Raw genomic sequence first — 19,921 nt, forward strand, 5'->3', positions numbered from 1 at the left:
AATGTTTTTCTCTTATTTTGGAGAAATACAAAGATAATGATTAAATTTTGAACTTCAAGTTAAGGATGTGTATGAGTCACAGTGGTCTGCAGGTATATAGTCAGGTACCCGACAGGAAACAGATGGCTCACTTAAATTAGGAAAATTAGAGGAGGGTTTAATAAAAAGACTAATTATAAAAGTGTGGGCAGAGTGCAGGAGAACCACAAAAGAGAAGTCAGTAACATGGAGCTAGTAATAACAGCACAGCCATTATCATCCCTGGAAAGGCTACCATTACCTGAAAAGAAAGCTTTTTGTAGAGAAAGCCACCCTAAAAGAAACAGTGATCTTCAATTGAGAGACTAACCAGCCTGAAGCAACCTTGCTGGAAAGGAGCCAGGGAAATAAATATGACCTCACTGTACTCCTTCTCTCCAATCTTCTTCTTGGATGCCTCATTGGCTGGACCCAGTTGGTAGCCAGAGAGCAAGTGAGCCCACTGATGCGGGAGTTCATACAGGACTATATAGCAAGCAGCAACAATTCACCCATTCGGAGCAAAGGGTGTAGACAGTACATCCAGGGGGCATATGGAAGGTATCCTACATACTAGGTTGTGCCGAAGTAACAAGCAAACTCCATCTGAATCACTCAAAGTACAAGTAAGGAAATAATAAAATAAAACCAAAAATGAGGAACAGAGAAAATAAACATAATCAACAGTATTAAGTCAAAGTTTGTTCATGCATGCACATTCCAGTCCACTCTCCCTGGCCACCAGGTTACATCGATGCCCTGCAAACAATGGCTGGACTTTTTCCGGACAGACCTGTTATATATATATAAATTCCTACTAAACAACACCAGGGAAACAAAATTATTAAATCACATAACATGGGAAACTCTAAAATACAACCCACTTTCTTCAACTAACAAATTGCAATGAAAGAGAGAATTCAAGAGAAAGAAAACGCAACTCACAATCTGGGAGAAAATATTTGCAAGGCATGGATAATAAAGGACTTTTATCCAAAATATATTTTTAAAAAAGCACTTAAAACTCAACAATAAAAAACAATTAAAAAACGGGCCAAAGACCTTACCAGACACCTAACTAAAGATACACAGAAGGCAAATAAGCACGTGAATAGTTTCCACATCATGTGTCACCAGGGAAATGCAAATTAAAACAAGATACCACCACAGCCTATTAAAATGGCCAAAATCCAAGTCAGTGACTACACTGAATGCTGACAAGACTACAGAGCAACAGACCTCCCCCCCCACCCCATTCACTGCTGGGAATACAAATCGGTGCAGCCGCTTTGGAAGACAGTGTGGTAGCTTCTTACAAAACTTAACATACTCTCATCATACTATCAAGCAGCCACACTCCTTGCTATTTACCCACAGGAGTTGAAAACCTGCACATAGATATTCTTAGCAGCTTTATTCAAATTGCCAGAACTTGGAAGCAACGAGGATGTCCTTCAGTAGGTGACTGGTTCAATAAACTGGTACATCCGGGCAATGTACTAAAAAGAAATGAGTTGGCAATCCATGAAGACACAGAGGAACTTCACGTGCATATTGCTAACTGAAAAGCCAGTCTGACAGGCTACATATTGTATGATGCTCTGGGAAAGGCAAAACTATAGAGACAGGAAGATCAGTGATTGCCAGGGATTGGGAGAAGGAAGGAATAAATAGGTAAAGCACAGAGAATTTTTAGGGCAGTGAAACTATTTTACATCTTTTTTATTTGAAACACATGAGATTTCCTTCTAAATGACCTAGTGTGGATATAAATAAGGTTGGCCATGAGCTGACTGCCTTTGAAGCTGGATTTGTTGAAGTTGGGTGATGAGTAGATAGGGGTTATTATCCTATTATCTCTACTTTTGTTTATTGTATATTTTCTATAATTAAAGATTTCATAACTTATTTCTACAGAGGCCTTCCCTAACCTCCCTACCTAAGGTAGATCACCTCTCTCCATGATTTTCTAGCACAGCATCATATTTTCTTCATAGCACTTAACAAATGGTATTTTATACATTTACTAATTTATTTCTCTCCACTAGAATTTAGTTTCTACGAGAATAAAAACTCTGCCTTGCTCACCACTGAACTGCAGGGCTGGGGCTGGCCCACAAAGGTGTTAGTAAATCTCTGCATCATGGAAGGATAGATGGATAAATGGGAGAACTAAAGGACAGAAGCACAGGCCAGGGCAAGAACTAATGAAGAAATACATTTATAACCACACCCTCCTCCCCAAGATACAAGAATAAGGGAACCTTGAAAGGATGGGAGATTCAATTATCAACCCCTGGAATCTTTGGAGCCAGCAGACTTCAGGTTTAGTTGTTTCTCCAACTGTATAAGAAAAATAAAACTACATTCACAATAGTTTTTAGCCATAAACCCTTTCTTTGTATGAAATCTCTGGAAACAAACCAATATGTTAAACGGAAAAGCTTGACCGTCCAAAGCAGATTTATTGTTACAGTCTAGTTTCAGAAACAACAAACGTCATCTGGTGGTTATGAGGAGTCTAGGAAAACCTGTCCCAGTAGTGCCAGCTTAGAGGTAAAGGGCTGACTAGGGCAGCTGAGAAGTGGGGTCTTCTGCTTGGCAGGCTTCTTCTCCCTCACCCCGGCCTGGTTTTCATGGGAGGAGAACGTTCCTGGCCCTGCTGGGGGCTCCCATGGCCCTGAGCTCATCGTTTTCTTAACTCTTGGCCTATTCCGTTTGAGAGAGAAGAATTCCCTCATCAAGTCCTCCACTTCCCACTGCTCGTCCTTCAGCCTCCGGCAACAGTGCAGGGCAGCAGGGTCGATGGGGTGCGCTTCTGTGTTGAAGATGTAGCCCCCAGCCCCCAGAATGCACTCCCCATAAGGAGTGATCACTGTGTCGAAGGTGGAGCCGTTGTTGTGAATGAAGTTGTTTGGGTCAAACAGAAGGTAGAGGTATTTCACAGTCTCAGCCAGGAAGAAAGACTCCATGCGGTTGTCGAGCTTGTGGTCTCGCAGATCTTTGATCTGCCACGGGGGAGAGGAGAGCAAGTCAGAAGAGCATCCCAGCGCAGCAGAAACGGTCAAGGGACCCCATTAGGAATTCCTGGTCTGCCACTTAGCTGCTGAGGGCCTCTGAGCAAATTATTACCACAACTTCCAACTGGGCTTCCTACTTCCGTTCTTACCCTCAAGGATATTTATATCAGAAGTCTTACCTGTCACTCTTCCACTGAAAACCCCCAGCTGACAACTCATTTCACGTAGATGAAAAATCTAACAGGTCCTTGGTAATCTGGCCCCACCCTCCCTAATCTTACCTCTTACTACACTGTCCCTTGCTCTTGCAGGTCCAGCCACAAGGACTGTCTGTTCTGCGAGCCAGCAAGCACATTCCTACCCCGGCTTCTTTCAGCCTGGGGTGCTCCTCCTTCAGACATCCTCATAGCTTGCTCTCTTACTTCCTTCTGGTCTCTGCTTAAATGCTGCCTCTTCAGAAAGGTCTTCCCTGGCCCTGGCTGGCCTGCGAACCAAAGGCTTGCCCGTTCGACTCCCAGTCAGAGCACATGCTTGGGTTGCAGGCCAGGTCCCCAGCTGGGGGCGTGCAAGAGGAAACCACAATTGATATCTCTCTCCTTCTCTTTCTCCTTCCCTTACCCTCCTTCTAAAAATAAATAAATAAAACCTTAAAAAAAAAAAAAAAAAAGAAAGAGAGAAAGAAAGATCTTCCGTGATCTCCCTACCTGACCTGACAATTCCTATCCCTTCTATTCTAACTTTCTGGGATTATAAACACAGATCTAATCATCCCCTTTAATGACATTGTAAAAATGTGGTATCACTTACTTAGCTAATCCTCCCTTGACGGACATTAGGGTGGCCACCAAGATTTTGCTATTGCAAACAACTAATTAGGAGCCTTATGAAGAAAAATTCATACTGAGTTTATGGTCACAGATGAATATTAGTTTTCTTGCTACAAACATTTAGTGTAGCTTCCCAGAATTAGCAATACATTTTTAAGCAAAACTAATTCTCAGTGGACATCTATTTCACACAAAAAAAAGTGACTAAAATACGAACTTAATGTACCAAGAATTATAATTCTCTTGACCTGTTTGACAAAGGCCAAGGAATCAGATGCCTGTTCGCATCCTTCACTTTGGATGACCTCCAAAGGCCTTCATTTCCATGAAAATAAATTGAGCATTCCTAAGAAGGCCCCAGTGGATTTACCCACTTTGGCTTTTTACACAAGACAACAGATTGGAAATGAAAACACCATTGCTTTATTTTTCCCCTACATATATATGCCTTTTCTTTAACTATATGTACTATGTTCTACTTATGGGATAATAATTATGTAAAATTATGAAAATGAAGGTTTGTTTGTTTTTAATCCTTTGCCCTAAATAAAAACTTCTGTAGGCTGTTTGGTGAGTTTTCTTCCAGATTATTTTCTTACACGTCTGGTTTTTAAATGTCTGTAAAGGCTATTACATCTTGCCTGCTTGGTTCTCTAAGGCTGTGGCATGGCTCTCTTGACCCTTTCCATCCATTCTCCACAGAGCAGCCACGGTGACCTTTTTAAAATAAAATCAGATTATGTCACTGCTGTGCTGCAAATCCTACCAAGGCTTCCCAATCCAAGGAGAACAAAGGCCAAGCTCTTCCACATGGCTTATACAAAGTCCTACGCCATCCAGGCCCTGCCTACCCCTGGGACTTTCCTCCCACTTTCCTCCTTGCTCACTCCACTCCAGCCTGGGGGCCTTCTGTCTCCTAGACATTCGTTCATGGGTTTTCCTACTAAAAGGTTAGCTCAGGGCTTGGTCTTTCTTCATCACAACAACCCTCAGCCTAGCACAGTGCCTGGCCATGAAAGACATTCAATAAATATCTGTGAGACTAGTAAGGCTGTTTCATTAAGGATCCCCAGGTTTGAACAGAAGGCTATGGACCTCTGAATTTCCCTTCTAGAACCCACTTTATAGGAATTTTCACAAAACTCACCCTTACATCACTGTGTGGTTGCCTCTCACTTGCGCCCCCCGAAACTCACCCTTACAAAGTAGCCCATTCCAACAGCTAAAGGATCTCTGAAGCAGGGAGAATGCCAAGAGCATGGAGCCAAGACCCTGGGAACTAATACTGGCTCCACTTCTACTACGTAACCTTTAGCAAGGCTCTTAGCTTCTGTTCTTCAGTCTCCCTTCTATAAAATAAAAGCATTATGTACATCTCTAAGGTCCTTTTTCAGTGCTAATATTCCAGAACTCCCAATGTTCTACCCTTAAAGAGGCCCTTCAGTAGCAGGGGAAACATTGCACAATTCTTGGAACTATGGAAACACTTACTGTTGCAAATCCACACTCTACTTTGCTGATTTTTTCAATGGACTCCACAGCATCTCTTCCAAGTTCTAAGAGGGTGGGATCCCCCGTGGCACGGTAAAGGTACATGGCACTCTCAATGAGTTCTGCAAAATCCAAAGCACACCCTTCTCACCCAGTGGCTGATCAGCGAAGGTCCAGGCCCACTTAGGTCAGTGAGAGACTCCTCCCCTTCATACCTTGTCTACAGGGCCCCCACTAGGAAGAAGGAACATGGGACAACTCACTCAATGCCGAGTTTCCAGAGCCAATAGACCCAAAGCTTAGTGGAGACCAGCATTAAAACTGACCATGGACTCCCACTCCAAGGAAGAAACAGGCAGCCAAACTCTGGGACAGGGGATGTGGCAGAAGTAGCTGCCTCTTTCCCCATACCTGTTCCTTCCTGCTTGCTTAGTAACAGAATCCCTAACTTTCACTGAGTACATGGCTGCCAACCATTCTCAGCAGCCAGGCAAGGGATGAGGGTCCCCAGCACCATAGAAAGCCATGTAAGACCAGAACATGAGAGAGAAATATTTCTATCTTAACCAAGATACTACTTTTTTTTTCTGCCACTCACAGCACAACCTACCTAAAACGTAAAAAGAAGAGTATGAGTGTGTCATTATAAGGCCCTTTCTCAGATGCGATGAAACAAAACATGAAGGCCAACGTATTCAAGAGCGAACCTTCAGTCTAGCGAAGATGCAGCCGTCAGTTCACCGCACCCAGGGCCAGGCAACGGTCTTGCCCTAGTCTACACCACCCTGGGAATCTGATGTTCAGACATGGGCCCCATCTGAAGATAAATATTGGTCAACAGGAGTTGGTCTAGATGAGAATATTTTGGAGAGAAGAAAACTGAGGAAAATGTGCTTATTGTTTTCAAATATCTGAAGAGCTATCATGGAAATGAAGGATTTGACTTCTAGGGTGGCCTCAGTGGGTGGAAGGTATCTACCACTCAACAGACTGTTCTATTTCTTCGCCTGTTGTTTCTCAGAGAGGAAAGAACTCTCCCCTCCTCGTACCAACCTCTCCTCCTGACTATTGCCCTTCCCTGTTTCCTCCGTGATCAGCACTTTTCTCTCTTTTGATTTATTACTGCCAACTCTATTTCTTGTTTCTGGAGAAAAGATGTCTGCCTTCTCTCCAGTTTTCTCCTCCCCTCCTTACCCCAAAGGCCTCTAGACAATTGCTGATCTTATCGTTCATATTCTGGGACACGTCCACTGGTAGGTGAATACGTTGTGTATGTTTAAGGAAAGAAAAGATAGTGCTGTTCTGAGAAGCCTCCCCTCTACCTCTAGCAGCCAGCTGGATCAGTGTACCCAGGGCCAGTCATGCATCTTCTCTTCCTCACACACAGGCCTACGTTTGCCAGTAACTGCTTTAATTTCCTGTATACTCATCTGGCCAACTCTCTAGAAGACTGTGACAGCCCAAAGTTGAGATTTGGACTTGGGGTGGAGGTGGGGGGTTAAGAGCCCTCAAAGGCCTTGCTAGGCTGTGTGTGTCAACACTGCTGACCAGATACATGTACCAGAGCATAAGGCACCAGCTAATCTAATTATAGAGTGGTACCTTATTTCCCATTCACTATTGTTTTGGGGTAGGAAGGGTGACTGGACTAAGGCATTGCTGAATTCCTGGATGTGGTATCTTACTTTCCACTAGTGCCTTCCTGATAGCCTATCCCGCAAAGGTAACGGGGTGCCTCTGTAAGTAGTGAGCTCCCTGCCACTGGTGGTAACCACACAAAGACTAGATAACCACTTGACACGGCCATTACAAGGGGATTCCAATTAAAAGACCTCTCAGGTTCCTTCTAACCCTGAAAACACACAAGCCTAAGTCTCACATTTAGTCCCAAACTCTGTCTTCATTTTATCTATTGGTAACACTGGAAATGATACCTTCTGAGTTTCCTCTTAAAAAAAGAAAAGAAAGAAGCCATGAGAATAAATGCATGAGAAATACCAGGAACAACAGCTTCTAAGAAGTCAAAAGTGACTGGTTTGCTCTTTCCAGTGCCTATTTTGCTTCCTCTTCTGTTCCTTCTCCACAACCCCTACAACAATCACTTGCATTGGAGAAGGAAGGAAATGGGGTAGGGGAGGGCAGAAGCCACTAGAAGGCCTGTCCCATAGCTAAAAGGCATCCAGGCGGGAAGGTGTGAAAAGTCTAAGACAATGGTAAGGTAACCTACTCGGGTCAGGGAGACCCTGTGTGCTGACTAAGCTTCCTTCCTCTGTTCCTCTTTCCCTTCCCCACCTCACAATGTTTCACTTTCCTGCAGTGAATCAGAGGATCAGGGCTGGAAAGGAACTTAAGACTTTTATCTAGTATGTAGTCCCTTCCTTCTCTGCATCTTGATTTCTGACCTGCAAGTAAGAAGGTGGATGTGACCAGATGATTCATTCCTAAAGCCCATTCCAAAGTTCTAACATTTCTTACTATAGAAGCATAATTTATCTGACCCGCTGACAGGAAATTTGCCTAAACTTCTGAAATCTTGATGGCAGGAACTCAAAAGGAGTCAACCTGGCTTCTTCCATCTCATTCACTTGCTCAGGTTGGAAACAGCATATTTATTTAGGGGACCTGAGTTCCAGTCCTACCTCCTTGGGCAAGCCGTTTCAACCTACTAGGCGTCAGTTTCCTTATGTGAAAAGATGAGGGTAAATAATCCCTAGCAGGAAAACCACCCAGAGCCACTGGAAGAATCAGACAGGAAAAGAAAAGGACTTGTGAACACTTGTGAAGCATGAAAACCTCTAAAGACGAGGATTTGGGGGCCAGAGAACCAAACCTGATGGCCGGAGATGCTGCTTACCTGGGCGAAGTGGGTAGCCCTCTCGCTTCTCCACTGTGTATCCCTGAGGAATGTTGTAGAATTCTGGGAGCCCCCCAAACTGCTTCCACACAGTGTAGTAGTTAAGGAAGGTCTTCATGGCATTGTCAATGTCCCCAATGAGGCTCTGCAGGAGAGAAATGGTTGTCAGGCAGGCAGCCACCAGGCATAAAATCCCATAACCTCAGGGAAAAGAAAAACAAAAGCTTTAGAGCCAAGAAGGCCTGCAATCAAACCCCAAGTGGCCATTTACTCACTGTGAGGCCTCAAACCAGATACTTACCTTCTCTGAGCATCATCTATAAGATGCGAAATGTACTTCATATATTGTTGTGAGGGACAGGGGTTGGATACAAAGTACCTGGCTGCCAGGATGTGCTCAGTTGATGCTGGCCACTAACAGTTTTTAAATAGGTAAACCAGCTGTCTGGTTCAAAATCTTAAGAACAGAAAAAAGGTCAACTCTACTAAGTCTCACTCCCTCCCTGCACCCCAGCATATAAACATTTTGTATTAGTTTGTAAACATAAGCAAATATGTATGGGTATATATTATTTCCCCCACACTAAATAGAACTGATTAAATATACTGTTCTGTGGTTCCCTTTATTCATTTAACAATATAGCTTGATTTTTTTCCATGTAAGTACATAAAGAGAGCTCCCTCCTCCGATTGCATAGCATTCCACTGTTTGCACCATAATTTAATTAGGTCCTTATGAATAGCTAGTTGGCTTAGTTCTAATCTTTTGCTATTTGCTTTATCAATGTTGCAATAAATAACCTTGTAATATGTCACCTCAAACATATGCAAAGTGTATCTGTAAGAAAAATATCCAGAATTAGGGTTGTTAGATGAGAGGATATATATATTTGTAATTTTACTAGCTGTTGTTAAGTAGCTATTAATACTAACATAAGCTCGCAGGAAAACAGTTGACCTTGACCTCTCCATTGGATGTCTCAGGAACAGAACCAACCTGACTTTTCCCAAGCAAAATTCCTGGCTCCCTCACTTCCCCACAGTTGTCTCCCTACTCTCATCTCTCTTCCCTCTAGTAAATGGCATTGGCACCTGCTGAATTACTCCGGCCAGAATCCTCGTGGCTGTCCTCGACTCCTCCCTTGTGCCCCACCCCATAGCTACCCCATCAGCACTTCCTGTCAAGTCCATCTCCAAAACATCAAGATTTTTCTCTCTTTACCTCTAGAGCCGCCACGTGGTCTGGTCGCCAGCACCTCACACTGGGATGAGCTCAAAGGCCTCCTCCCTTACCCCACCACCTGCCCTCTTGCCCCCTCCAGCCCCCTGTCCCCAAGGCAGCCAGAGTAACCATCTTACTACACACATCAGACCTCAGGGCTTCCCACAGGCTTAGTGTAGAGTCCAGACAACTCACCATGGCTCTTAAGCCCTGCACAATCTGGCTACTGCTGACTTTCCATCCATTGATCTTTTCCTTCCCTGGACTGCAGCCGCTCGCTTTTCTTTGTTTCCAATAAACATACAACTCTTTCCTGACTCAGGACCTTCACGAGCAATATTTCCTCTGAAAGTCATCCTCCACCCCCAATTCTTCAAGTATCATCTTTAATATCGTCACATCTGAGAGGTCTTCTTGTCTTAAGTCTGTCCCTATCCAATATTCTATTTTAGCCTCTAATTTGTTTCCTTCATCGCAATTTATTATTTTATGTATTTATCTGTTTAAGTTTTTTTTTGTGACTTTCCCCCTATAACTTCACGAGGGCAGCAGGGACTGGAACACAGAAGACATTTAAATATCTGTTGAGTAAGTGAATAAACAAATTTAACATCTCTAAGCCTCTTTTCTTCATTTATGAAACAACAGTTACCTCAACAGTATGTTGCAATGATTCCAAGTAAAGTGCCTGGCACATAAATCATTTCTTCATAAATATTTAATTTATCACGAACTACTTAAAAATAAGAAAGCCCAAAAATCTCATTAAGAAATATATTTCCAATAAAATTGCTTTTAGGTTTTATAATAATGTATCAAAAAATTGTAAGCTGTTAATGTTGTTTTAATCATTTATATATTAATAATAACTAAATCTGGAAGAAGACAGGTTGAATACTCAGAGCCTATGGTCACAGGAAATTTTATATTTTTAACTTCTATATACTCTATCCAGTTTGTTACAGAGATATATGATACGGTATTGGTAAATTTTTTTCAGCATAAAATATAATAATTAGGATAAAATTCTGTTGGGGGAGTAGAATGGAAATATGAGTTCAAGGAGTAAAGAGTATGTATGATATGCAACTATTCAGACACATAAGACTAAAAATATGCAAGGGGTGCTTTAGTGTTTAAGAATTCTTCTAGGGGGCATCAAAGCAATAAAATTTGAAGATCTTAGTTGAGCTGGACCAATATTTAATATTATTAATAAGTTCTCTCTGAGCCTGTTTCCCTATCTGTATAATAAAAAGGTTGGCTAAGAGTCCATAACGGGGGTCTAGTTAAATAGATTACAGTGTATCTATTCAATGGAATATATGCAGCTGTTAAAAAAAGGTAAAATTATATTGTATCAATAAAGAATAATTTCTAAGGTATAATCAGTGATAAAAGAATATGTATATGTTCCTATATATATAAAGAAAAAAGAGGGATATAAATATTCATATATTTATGCATACAGAGTTCTGGGAAGATATATAGAAAACTGATAATAGGGGCTGGACTGGGGAGAGGGTCTGAGGGTGGGGGCTCAAGACTGACTTTTCATGATATTCCCTTTTGTGCTTTTTAAATTTACCTCCACCTCCATGTTATTACCATTTCTTAAAGTTAAAAAAATACTAGTTTATAAAAATATTTCGGTACACCTAGGGGGTTGACTAATGGGCTCTAAGATCCCTCCCAGCTGCAAGTCTCAGGCCATGTAATGGAAAAACATAATGACAGCAGACAGAGCAGCCCCAGCTGCTTTCACGCCCTTTCTCGGGCCCACTCTCAAGAATGAGGAGATTTGACAGAAATGTCCAGCAGAGAAACAGCTGTTGCCAATGTCTGTTACTGCCCAGCCTGGAAAGACACTCTCCGCCTTATATTAACAGCCTTCCATAGCAAACTGGAAGCTAGGTTCCTGACACCTGCCAGCGCCTCTTGGAAAATTCAGTGAGGCAGAATCTTAAATCTGTCCAATTCACTCTGTCTCTCTTCCCTCCCCAAACCATCCCTCCAAAAAAAGTACTGAAGCACCTAAACTACCTGCTTTGACTTTTATTTCAGAATGAGCTTGCTTTGCCAGTCCCATAGGAAAATGACCACCCTCTCTGATCATTCCTACCTGAAGACCAGGCCAGTAGGCTTCCAAGGACTGGAAGACCGGCATGGACACAGTCCCCTTGTACATCTGCACCCACAGGTACCAATCATCGAAGCGGGTATAATTCCGGATGGCTTTGTTATATTCTGCAGTGGAGATGGGATAATGGACAGGTCGGTGATTAGGGAGACAACAGGCAGCCCTTGGCAACCGAAGCATGGACTTAAACTTTTGAGGAGCATACGATGGTCTAGCTTCAAAACAGACTAGGATACAATGAAGCAGAGAGGAAGGAGCATGGGGTCTGGAGTCAAACTTCCAGGCTCCAATTCTAGCTGCAGATTCACCACTTGCTAGCTGTGACCTTGGGTAAGTTTTTGCCTCTTAAAGCCTCAGGCTCACTATCTATATTGTAGGGAGAGCAATGTTATGTACCTCATAGGGTTGTTCAGTCATTATTCACCCAACAATAGTCACTGTGCACCTACTACAATGCCAGACACCCAGGGGTGGCAAACAAGACTAAGAAGGCTTACATTCTAGTGGGAACTTGAACTTATACCTCCCCTACACTAAATTCATGAGGGCCAGGACTTTGTTTTGTTGGTTGTAGAATCCCCAACACTAAGATAGTACATAATAAATATGCACAAGATTTATTGATTTATTGATATATATATTTATTCATTTATTGAATAAATGAAGCATCAAATACACATGCAAATAAATAAGACAATCTCACATAGTGTTGTGAGGAATAAAACAGTCTATGTTCAGTGCTTGGCACAGCACTAAACCTATCAATGGTACTCAATAAATATTTGCTGAACAAATGACTGATAGCTATAATAATAAGTTATTAGGTGTTCCACAATTTCTCAATATCATTATTACTAGTGTCTAAGGGCCTGGAGGGTAAAATGTTTTTATTCAATAGGCATTAATATGATGTACCTCATGCAAAACATTGTGGGAAATACAAAGATGAAGAAGGCATGGATGCTGTAACTGTGGATGAGAGCTGACAGCAAGAGAGAGGCTGAAGGCCCAAATTCTGAGAAAGGATTAAGCTACTTCTTGGGCAAGGTGGCATTTAAGCTGAGCCTTGAAGGTTAACTAGAATTTGGGCACATGAAGACAGGAAAATACAGTATTCCAGGTAAAGGAAACACATGTGCAATGGCCAGGAAATAAGAAATCCAGGGTTACACACAGAGAATGCAGCATGGTTCATTTGGTTCTTGTAAGTAGGCAACAAGAGGTGTAATGGGCATCAAGTGGGCAGTGTACGTCCATGGTGACTTTGAATGCAGACTCAGGTATTCAGAACTGATTCTCTAGGCACTTATGAGCAACTGAAAGTTTATAAGCAAGCCGCATGGCAACAGGAAAAATCATGGGGAAAGCCCCCATAGCCTGCCTTTACCTAGGAACATGGCCATGAGCTTCTTATCCTGAAGTAGGATGGCTCCTTTCACCAGGTACTCGAAGTAGGAGTCCACACCAGCCCCGATGCCCGCGTCCTGGGCCACCCACTTGCCAGTGAGCACGTCAATGTGGTTGCCGACCTAAGCGAGAGACAGGTAGTCCCAGCAGAAGGCTCAAAATGAAACAAGGATCTCCCTGCACCCCTTACTGCCTAGTGAGAGGCAAGGCAGGCACCCCAGTGCTTCTTGGGAGACATGCAGGCTATCGGGGTACAGGGTTGGGGGCCCAAGGCTGCATCATGGCCAGTCCTCCTGAATATCTGTACAGTGGAGATGCACATCATGCACATGGATGAGGACTTAATATCCACACTGTGCAAAAATGAAAAAACAAACAAACAATGATTTGGCGTATTTATCCCATCTAGAGTGAGTGTGACCCGGGAGATGAGAACTTGCTGTTCCCACAATCTGTCCCAGATTTCTCAGAACTCTGCATGTGATTCCAGTGTCTAAAGACACGAGACATACTTTACATATTTCCCTAAATCAACTCAGGGAGTACAACCAAGAAACTGATGGAGGGGTTGCTTGTAAGGAGAGGAACTGGGTAGCTGTGGACAGGAGTCAGAGGACCTTCACAGATGTCACTGGGTGCTTTTTTTGTATCCTTTGACTTGTGAACCATGTGACTCATAAAACCATTTTAAAATAAAATCTAAAACATTTAAATGAAGAGATATGTTGTCCATATAACTTAGATCCTGACAGAAGTTGATAACTTCATCTGTTACTCAAAGAAACTGCTAACTGTTCTGTGTTAGTCGGGGTTCTCCCAGGAGCAGATCCTCAGCAGGGAAGAGTGCAAGTCATTGATTTTGAAGACGAGTTCCTGGAAATACCAGCAGAGGAAGAAGAAAGAGAGGCAGGAAAGGGAAGCAGCCCAAAAGAGGTTTGCCATCAGACAAGTTACCAATATGGGAACTGGAGCGCAATTCCAAGGGGCAGCTCTTGGAGTCAATATAGAGCTCAGCCCCTGCACTATTTCACCCGAGGGACAGAGAACTGGGGAGATTATCCACAAATTCCTAGCTGTATCAGTCACTGATTGAGAATTGCTCCAGGGTTAGCATTAAGTCCTGGTACTTACAGTCGAAGGAAGAGAGCAGGATCTAGACACAAGAAAAAGCTGGGCTGGCAGGCAGAGAGACACAGATGATAGTGGTCAGAAGACAAGCCAGCATGCACGAAAATGGTAAGGGCTGAGAGGGTGTGGGCAGGGCAAGCACAGAGTCCGCTATGACTCCAGGGCTAGAGAAGAAATCACTAGTGCTGGACTTAATAACAGAGTTACTATAGGTCTCCAGAGGGGCACCTTCTTAAGGGATTTTCAAGGATTGCTCATAGGAGTTTCGCTTTTCAAGCTGACTTAGAACTAGACTTTGCATAAAATGTGCCTCCACCTGAATCACTTTCAACTAACAGTCTTTATAAGTCAATGACTCAGTCAAGGAGGTATTAATACATCATTACTGCTGAAGCAACTGAGCATCAGAGAGGTTGAATGACTTGCTCAGGGTCACAGTTTCGATGTAGCAAGGCCTCCTGGGCTCATACCAAGGTCTGACTAAATCCAATGCTATTTCCTGGATTATGGTTTTACTGGATTATCCAGTTTAGGAGTGAAACTGACCTTAGATATCAATTGGCCCAGATGTGTTAAGCTTCCATGGGTTAATAGGTATTAGAGAGGAAAGGAAGCTCTGGGGTCAAATAAGTTTGGGAAATGTTGAGTTAAGCAAAGTTGAATAAACTTATTTGTCATAGGATTTAACACCTTTAATCTGCTCATGTTCATTATGACTCAACCCCTCTGCCTCAAAAAGATACGATATATATAGTATTCCCTCAACTTAATTGACTGGGAATCATTTTTTCATGGAATAGCCATTCATCATCTCCTAGAGCTAGTGTTCTAAGAAACACAGATTTACAAACAAAAATAGACAGTGAAAATGAGGGCCAGGTGGGCTGACGATCTAAGGTCACCAAATGAGTCAGAGTCATGAAGCATATGACCTACGCCCTACCAGAGAAATTCAAGCAGTCAAAGCTTAACACAGTCCCTTTTCCCCACCAAAGGATGTTCTCTCGTGCTCTCTTCACCTCTGTGCCAAAACATGAAGTGGATGCGTGGTCTATTTTCAGTGTCATGAGCCTAAGTCCTGGACCACTCCCAAGGTCACTTTCAGTTGCCTTTGGCTCAGAGCCCTGAGCCTCATATCAGGAACCAAGGTGGCTGACTTGACTCAGACAGGAAGGGTGCAGCCAACTTACCAGCCCAATATCTGACCGGCTCTCCCAGAGATGCATCAGGGCCACTCTGGCCACGTCTTCGAACACAGGGTCACCAGTGAGGCTGCTCAGGGTGGAAAATTCCACAATGAAGGTCCCGATCCCTGCCGTACAGGTGACAGGGGTCTCTCCCGGGTTTACGCCATGAAGCAGATTCACCGTTCCATATGGCATGCCAGTGGGGGTCTGAAAGGCTGAACAACCACAAAATTATGACCTTATACAGGAGCAGGGAGGTAGAGATGGCTGGATACAGGCCCAAAGCCTGCTGCCTTGGGCAGCACTTCCCTCTTTATCTCCTGGGCGATCTCCTAGAGACTGCGCAAGAGAAGGAAATATGTCACTGGAGGGCCCTTAGTGGCCATGGAAGCCAGGTGCTGTCAAACACTGTTTCACAGGACCCTCGGGCTCTTGCCCATGATGAGGAGGAAAGCAGAGGGCTGCACTCTAGGTTGTCACATGCCACACATGCTCACTTTAGATACAGCAGCTCTACTTTTACCTCCTTTACACTTTGCCTTCAGAGGCCAGGCAGGCAATGTAGTGCAAAGCGGGCAGGGTTTAGCCCATGGGGAGTGATGGGGCTTATGGCAGCCTGAAGAGCAAGCCCCCTTAGAAGCCCTTCATATACTTTTTAATTTTTCTTTCAGTTTTATTGAGATATAATTGACATACAGCATTGTATAATTTTAAGGTATACAGCATAATAACTTGACTTATGTATATTGTGGAATAACTACCACAATACGTTTTGTTAACCTCCATCACCTCATAGAGATACAAAAAGAAAAAAAGGTTTTTTCTTTGTAATGAGAACTTTTAGGATCTACTCTCTTAGCAACTCACAAATACATCACAGCAGTGTTAACTACTGTCATCGTGTTATATCATATATTACATCCCCCATTCTTACTTATCTTATAACTGGAAGTTTGTGTCTTCTGAGTCCTCTCCTATACTTCTTTAAACACCATTTTGACCAAATGAAACATATCTGCAGATCTAAACCCAGGAGTCAGTTTGAGACCCCATCTTTAAGTAAAGAGTTTAGGAGTCAAGTTATTCTTATTTTTTTTAATGGACATAAACCACTAAACCGCTGAGGTGGTCCAACCCTCAATTTACAGAAAGGAAAAGTCATGCTTGTGAAGAAGTGACTCAAAGGTCACACGGAGAGAACCAAACAGAGCTGTAATGGGAATGCCTGCCATATACCCACCCCCTCTCCCTCTCCCTCTCCTCACAAGCCCAATGCTATGCCCACCCCACCCTAGTACTTTCTGATTCAAGGCAAGGAATGAGACAGGCAGCCAGAGGCACAGATTTCCTCTCCAGGCCAAAAGGTCAAACTACCCAGAGCAGCCTGTGCGTCACCAAACTGTGAGCAAAGTCATCAAAATGTCCAAGAACTATAAGGTTCAGCAGCTTTGCTGTAGACGAGGAACTTGCTATCTGGCAGGCATGAGTGACAAATGAGGAGGATGCAACTCACAACCAAGAAGGGCTCAAAGGAATATTTCAGAAAAGTCAGGCAGTGTTAAAAAGAGAGGGAATGAAAGAATTCTATTTCTCGACCTAAATGGTAGATACACTGGGGCTGGCTCCAATATGCCCTTTTCAATGTGGACATTTCTCAAGACAAAAAAAAAGAAGGAAGCAGCCAGGCAGAGTTTCCTCTAGGGATGAATTGCACTGGACATGATGTTTGTAAGGAGACACGTGGGCCGGGAGCCATGAGTGAGACCTGAGCCCAGCTCGCTCACTCTCTTCAGCTCTTCCCCAAGGTTGACAGGTGAGTACTGTGTGAAAAGGAGAAGTGAGAAGGCCAAGAGGCTGGTGGGGAGCACATCGTGATGTGTTTGGGTGTGAACAGCCCTCAGCTCCGCCACACCCTGAAGAGAACACAGTGTGCAGCTGATGCTGCCAAGGTCAGCTACTGCCCCACCAGACAAACACACTGAGGCTTGGCCTGCAGCCCTGCACACAGCTTAGCTAAAAACAAGCAGCTCTCATTTCAATGATATTTGAGGTTCTCTAAGCACTTTCTCCTTTCTGACCTAGTTTCATGCCTCCCCAAAACCCAATGTTACTAATGAATGGGTTAACAATGAGATTAAGGAAGAAATCAAAAGAGACCTTGAAATAATGAAAATGAGAACTCAACAACCCAAAATCTATGTAACACAGCAAAAGCAGTCTCAAGAGGGAAATTTATAGCATTACAGGCCTATCTCAAAAACCAAGAAAAATCTCAAATAAGTAATCTAACTTTATACTTAAAGGAACTTGAAAAAGAACAACAAACAAAGCCGGGAGTGAGGTAAAGAAAGGACATAAATGAAATAGAGTAAATAAAACAATACAGAAGATCAATGAAACCAAGAGCTGGTTCTTTAAAAAGATAAACAAGATTGACAAACCTTTAGTGAGACTCATCAAGAAAAAAAGAGACAGGGCCCAAATAAAATCAGAAACGAAAGAGCAGTAACAACTGACACCAAAGAAATATGAAGGACTGTAAGAAAATATTACCAACAACTATATGCCAAATTGAACAAGCTGGACAAAATGAATAAATTCCTAGAAATGTACAATCTTTCAAAACTGAATCAGGAAGAATCAGAGAATCTGAATAGACAGATTACAACTAATGAAATTGAAGCATTAATCAAAAACCTCCCAACAAATGAAAGTCCTGGACCAGATGGCTTCACAAGTAAATTTTATCAAACATTCAAAAAAGAACTAACACCTCTCCTTCTCAATCTATTCCAAAAAATTCAAGCGGAAGGAGGACTCCCAAGCTCATTTTACAAGGCCAGCATTATCCTAGTTCCAAAACCAGATAAAGACATTACAAAGAAAGAAAATTACAGGCCATAATCCCTGATGAACATAGATGTTAAAATCCTCAACAAAATATTAGCAAACTAGATCCAGCAATATATTAAAAAGATCATACATGATGATCAAGTGGGATTTATTCTGGGGATGCAAGGCTGGTACAATATCCACATATCAATAAGCATGATATAACACATAAACAAAATGAAGGATAAAAAACACATAATAAATATCGATAAATGTAGAAAAAGTATTTGATAAAATCCAGCACCGATTTATGATAAAAACTCTCAGCAAAGTGGGAACAGAGGGACCATACCCCAATGTAATAAAGGCCAAATATGACAAACTTACAACCAACATCATAATCAATGGACAAAAACTAAAAGTGTTTCACTTAAGATCAGAGAACAAGATAGGGATGTCTGCTTTCATCACTCTTATTCAACATAGTATTGGAAGTCCTAGTCACAGCAATCAGACAAGAAGAAATAAAAGGCATCAAAACTGGAAGGGAAAAAGTATTATTTGCAGGTGACTTGGTACTGTATAGAGAGAACCCTAAAGATTCCACCAAAAACTACTAGGACCGATAAATGACTTCAGTAAAGTAGCAGATACAAAATAAATATCCAGAAATCAGTTGCATTTTCATATACCAACAATGAACTATCAGAAAAGGAAACTAAAAAAAAATCTCATTTACAATTGCATCAAAAAAATACCTAGGAATAAATTTTAAAAGGCCTGTACTCAGAAAATTATAAAACACAGAAGAAAGAAACTGAAGAAGATACAAATAAGTGGAAGCATATACCATGTTCATGGATGGAAGAATTAACATCATTAAAATGTCCATACTACCCAAAGCAATCTATATATTCAATGCAATTCCTATCAAGATACCAATGGTGTATTTCACAGAACTAGAACAAATATTCCAAAAATTTATATGGAACCACAAAAGACCCTGAATAGCCACAGCAATCTTGAGAAAGAAGAACAAAGTTGGAGGAATCATGCTACCTGATATCAAATTATATACAAGGCTCAGTAATCAAAACAGCAATGGTACTGGCATAAAAACAGACATATAGATCAATGCAACAGAACAGAGAGCCCAGAAATCAACCCACACCTTTTTGGTCTATTAATATTTGACAAAGGAGGCAAGAACATACAATGGGCTAAAGACAGTCTATTCAATAAATGGTGTTGGAAAATGGACAGATCCATGCAGAAAAATGAAACTAGACCACCTTCTTACACCATATACAAGATTAACTCAAAATGGATTAAAGACTTCGACTTCCGGCCAAGATGGAGGCTTAGACGGACACGCTAGGTCTCCCTCTACAACTAGAGAGGAATACAACTACTTCAAAACAAAGGATAACTAGAAATTCCAGAAAATAAAACTACACGGAAGCCCAACATATGAAGTTATAAACCAGCGGTGCCATTTGGGCAGGTAAGAGTTAAAGAGGGCAGCGCTGTTTGCGGTGCACCTGGAGCAGCGGGGCTGCGAGGAATCCCGGCTGCGGTCAAGCCCCTGGCGGTGCGCGACCCCGGCGCTGGGGAGAGCGGCCGCCGCATCGCCTTGAACAGTGAGGCCCAGGGGGGCGGGAGGACAGATCCCAGTCTCCTAGCTGAATAACTGTGTGAATCCATCTTGGACCCCCGCCCCCAAAGAAAGCACCACAGGGCTGCGAAATAGGTCGCAGACAGGCGCCAGTCGCTGACTTGTGACGCGTACACAGGC

General features: G+C 42.6%; 1 protein-coding gene across 3 annotated transcripts in view; it reads right to left on the reverse strand.

Moving 5' to 3' along the window:
- Nucleotides 1-2,463: 2,463 nt before the first annotated feature.
- EDEM2 (ER degradation enhancing alpha-mannosidase like protein 2) overlaps nt 2,464-19,921 on the reverse strand; it is a 115,429-nt gene continuing 97,971 nt past the window's right edge. For all 3 annotated transcript variants that reach the window (XM_090286303.1, XM_090286302.1, XM_090286301.1), the window contains 6 exons: nt 15,298-15,509; nt 12,960-13,101; nt 11,555-11,679; nt 8,211-8,355; nt 5,357-5,478; nt 2,464-3,026 (listed from right to left, as the gene is read on the reverse strand). In XM_090286303.1, the coding sequence (XP_090142429.1) occupies nt 2,529-3,026; nt 5,357-5,478; nt 8,211-8,355; nt 11,555-11,679; nt 12,960-13,101; nt 15,298-15,509 (1,244 nt within the window). In that variant the 3' untranslated portion in view covers nt 2,464-2,528. The remainder of the gene's footprint in view (nt 3,027-5,356; nt 5,479-8,210; nt 8,356-11,554; nt 11,680-12,959; nt 13,102-15,297; nt 15,510-19,921) is intronic.

Source organism: Furipterus horrens, unplaced genomic scaffold (assembly GCF_987537825.1).
Source record: "Furipterus horrens unplaced genomic scaffold, mFurHor1.1.pri manual_scaffold_8, whole genome shotgun sequence".
NCBI classification, from domain to species: Eukaryota; Metazoa; Chordata; class Mammalia; order Chiroptera; family Furipteridae; genus Furipterus; species Furipterus horrens.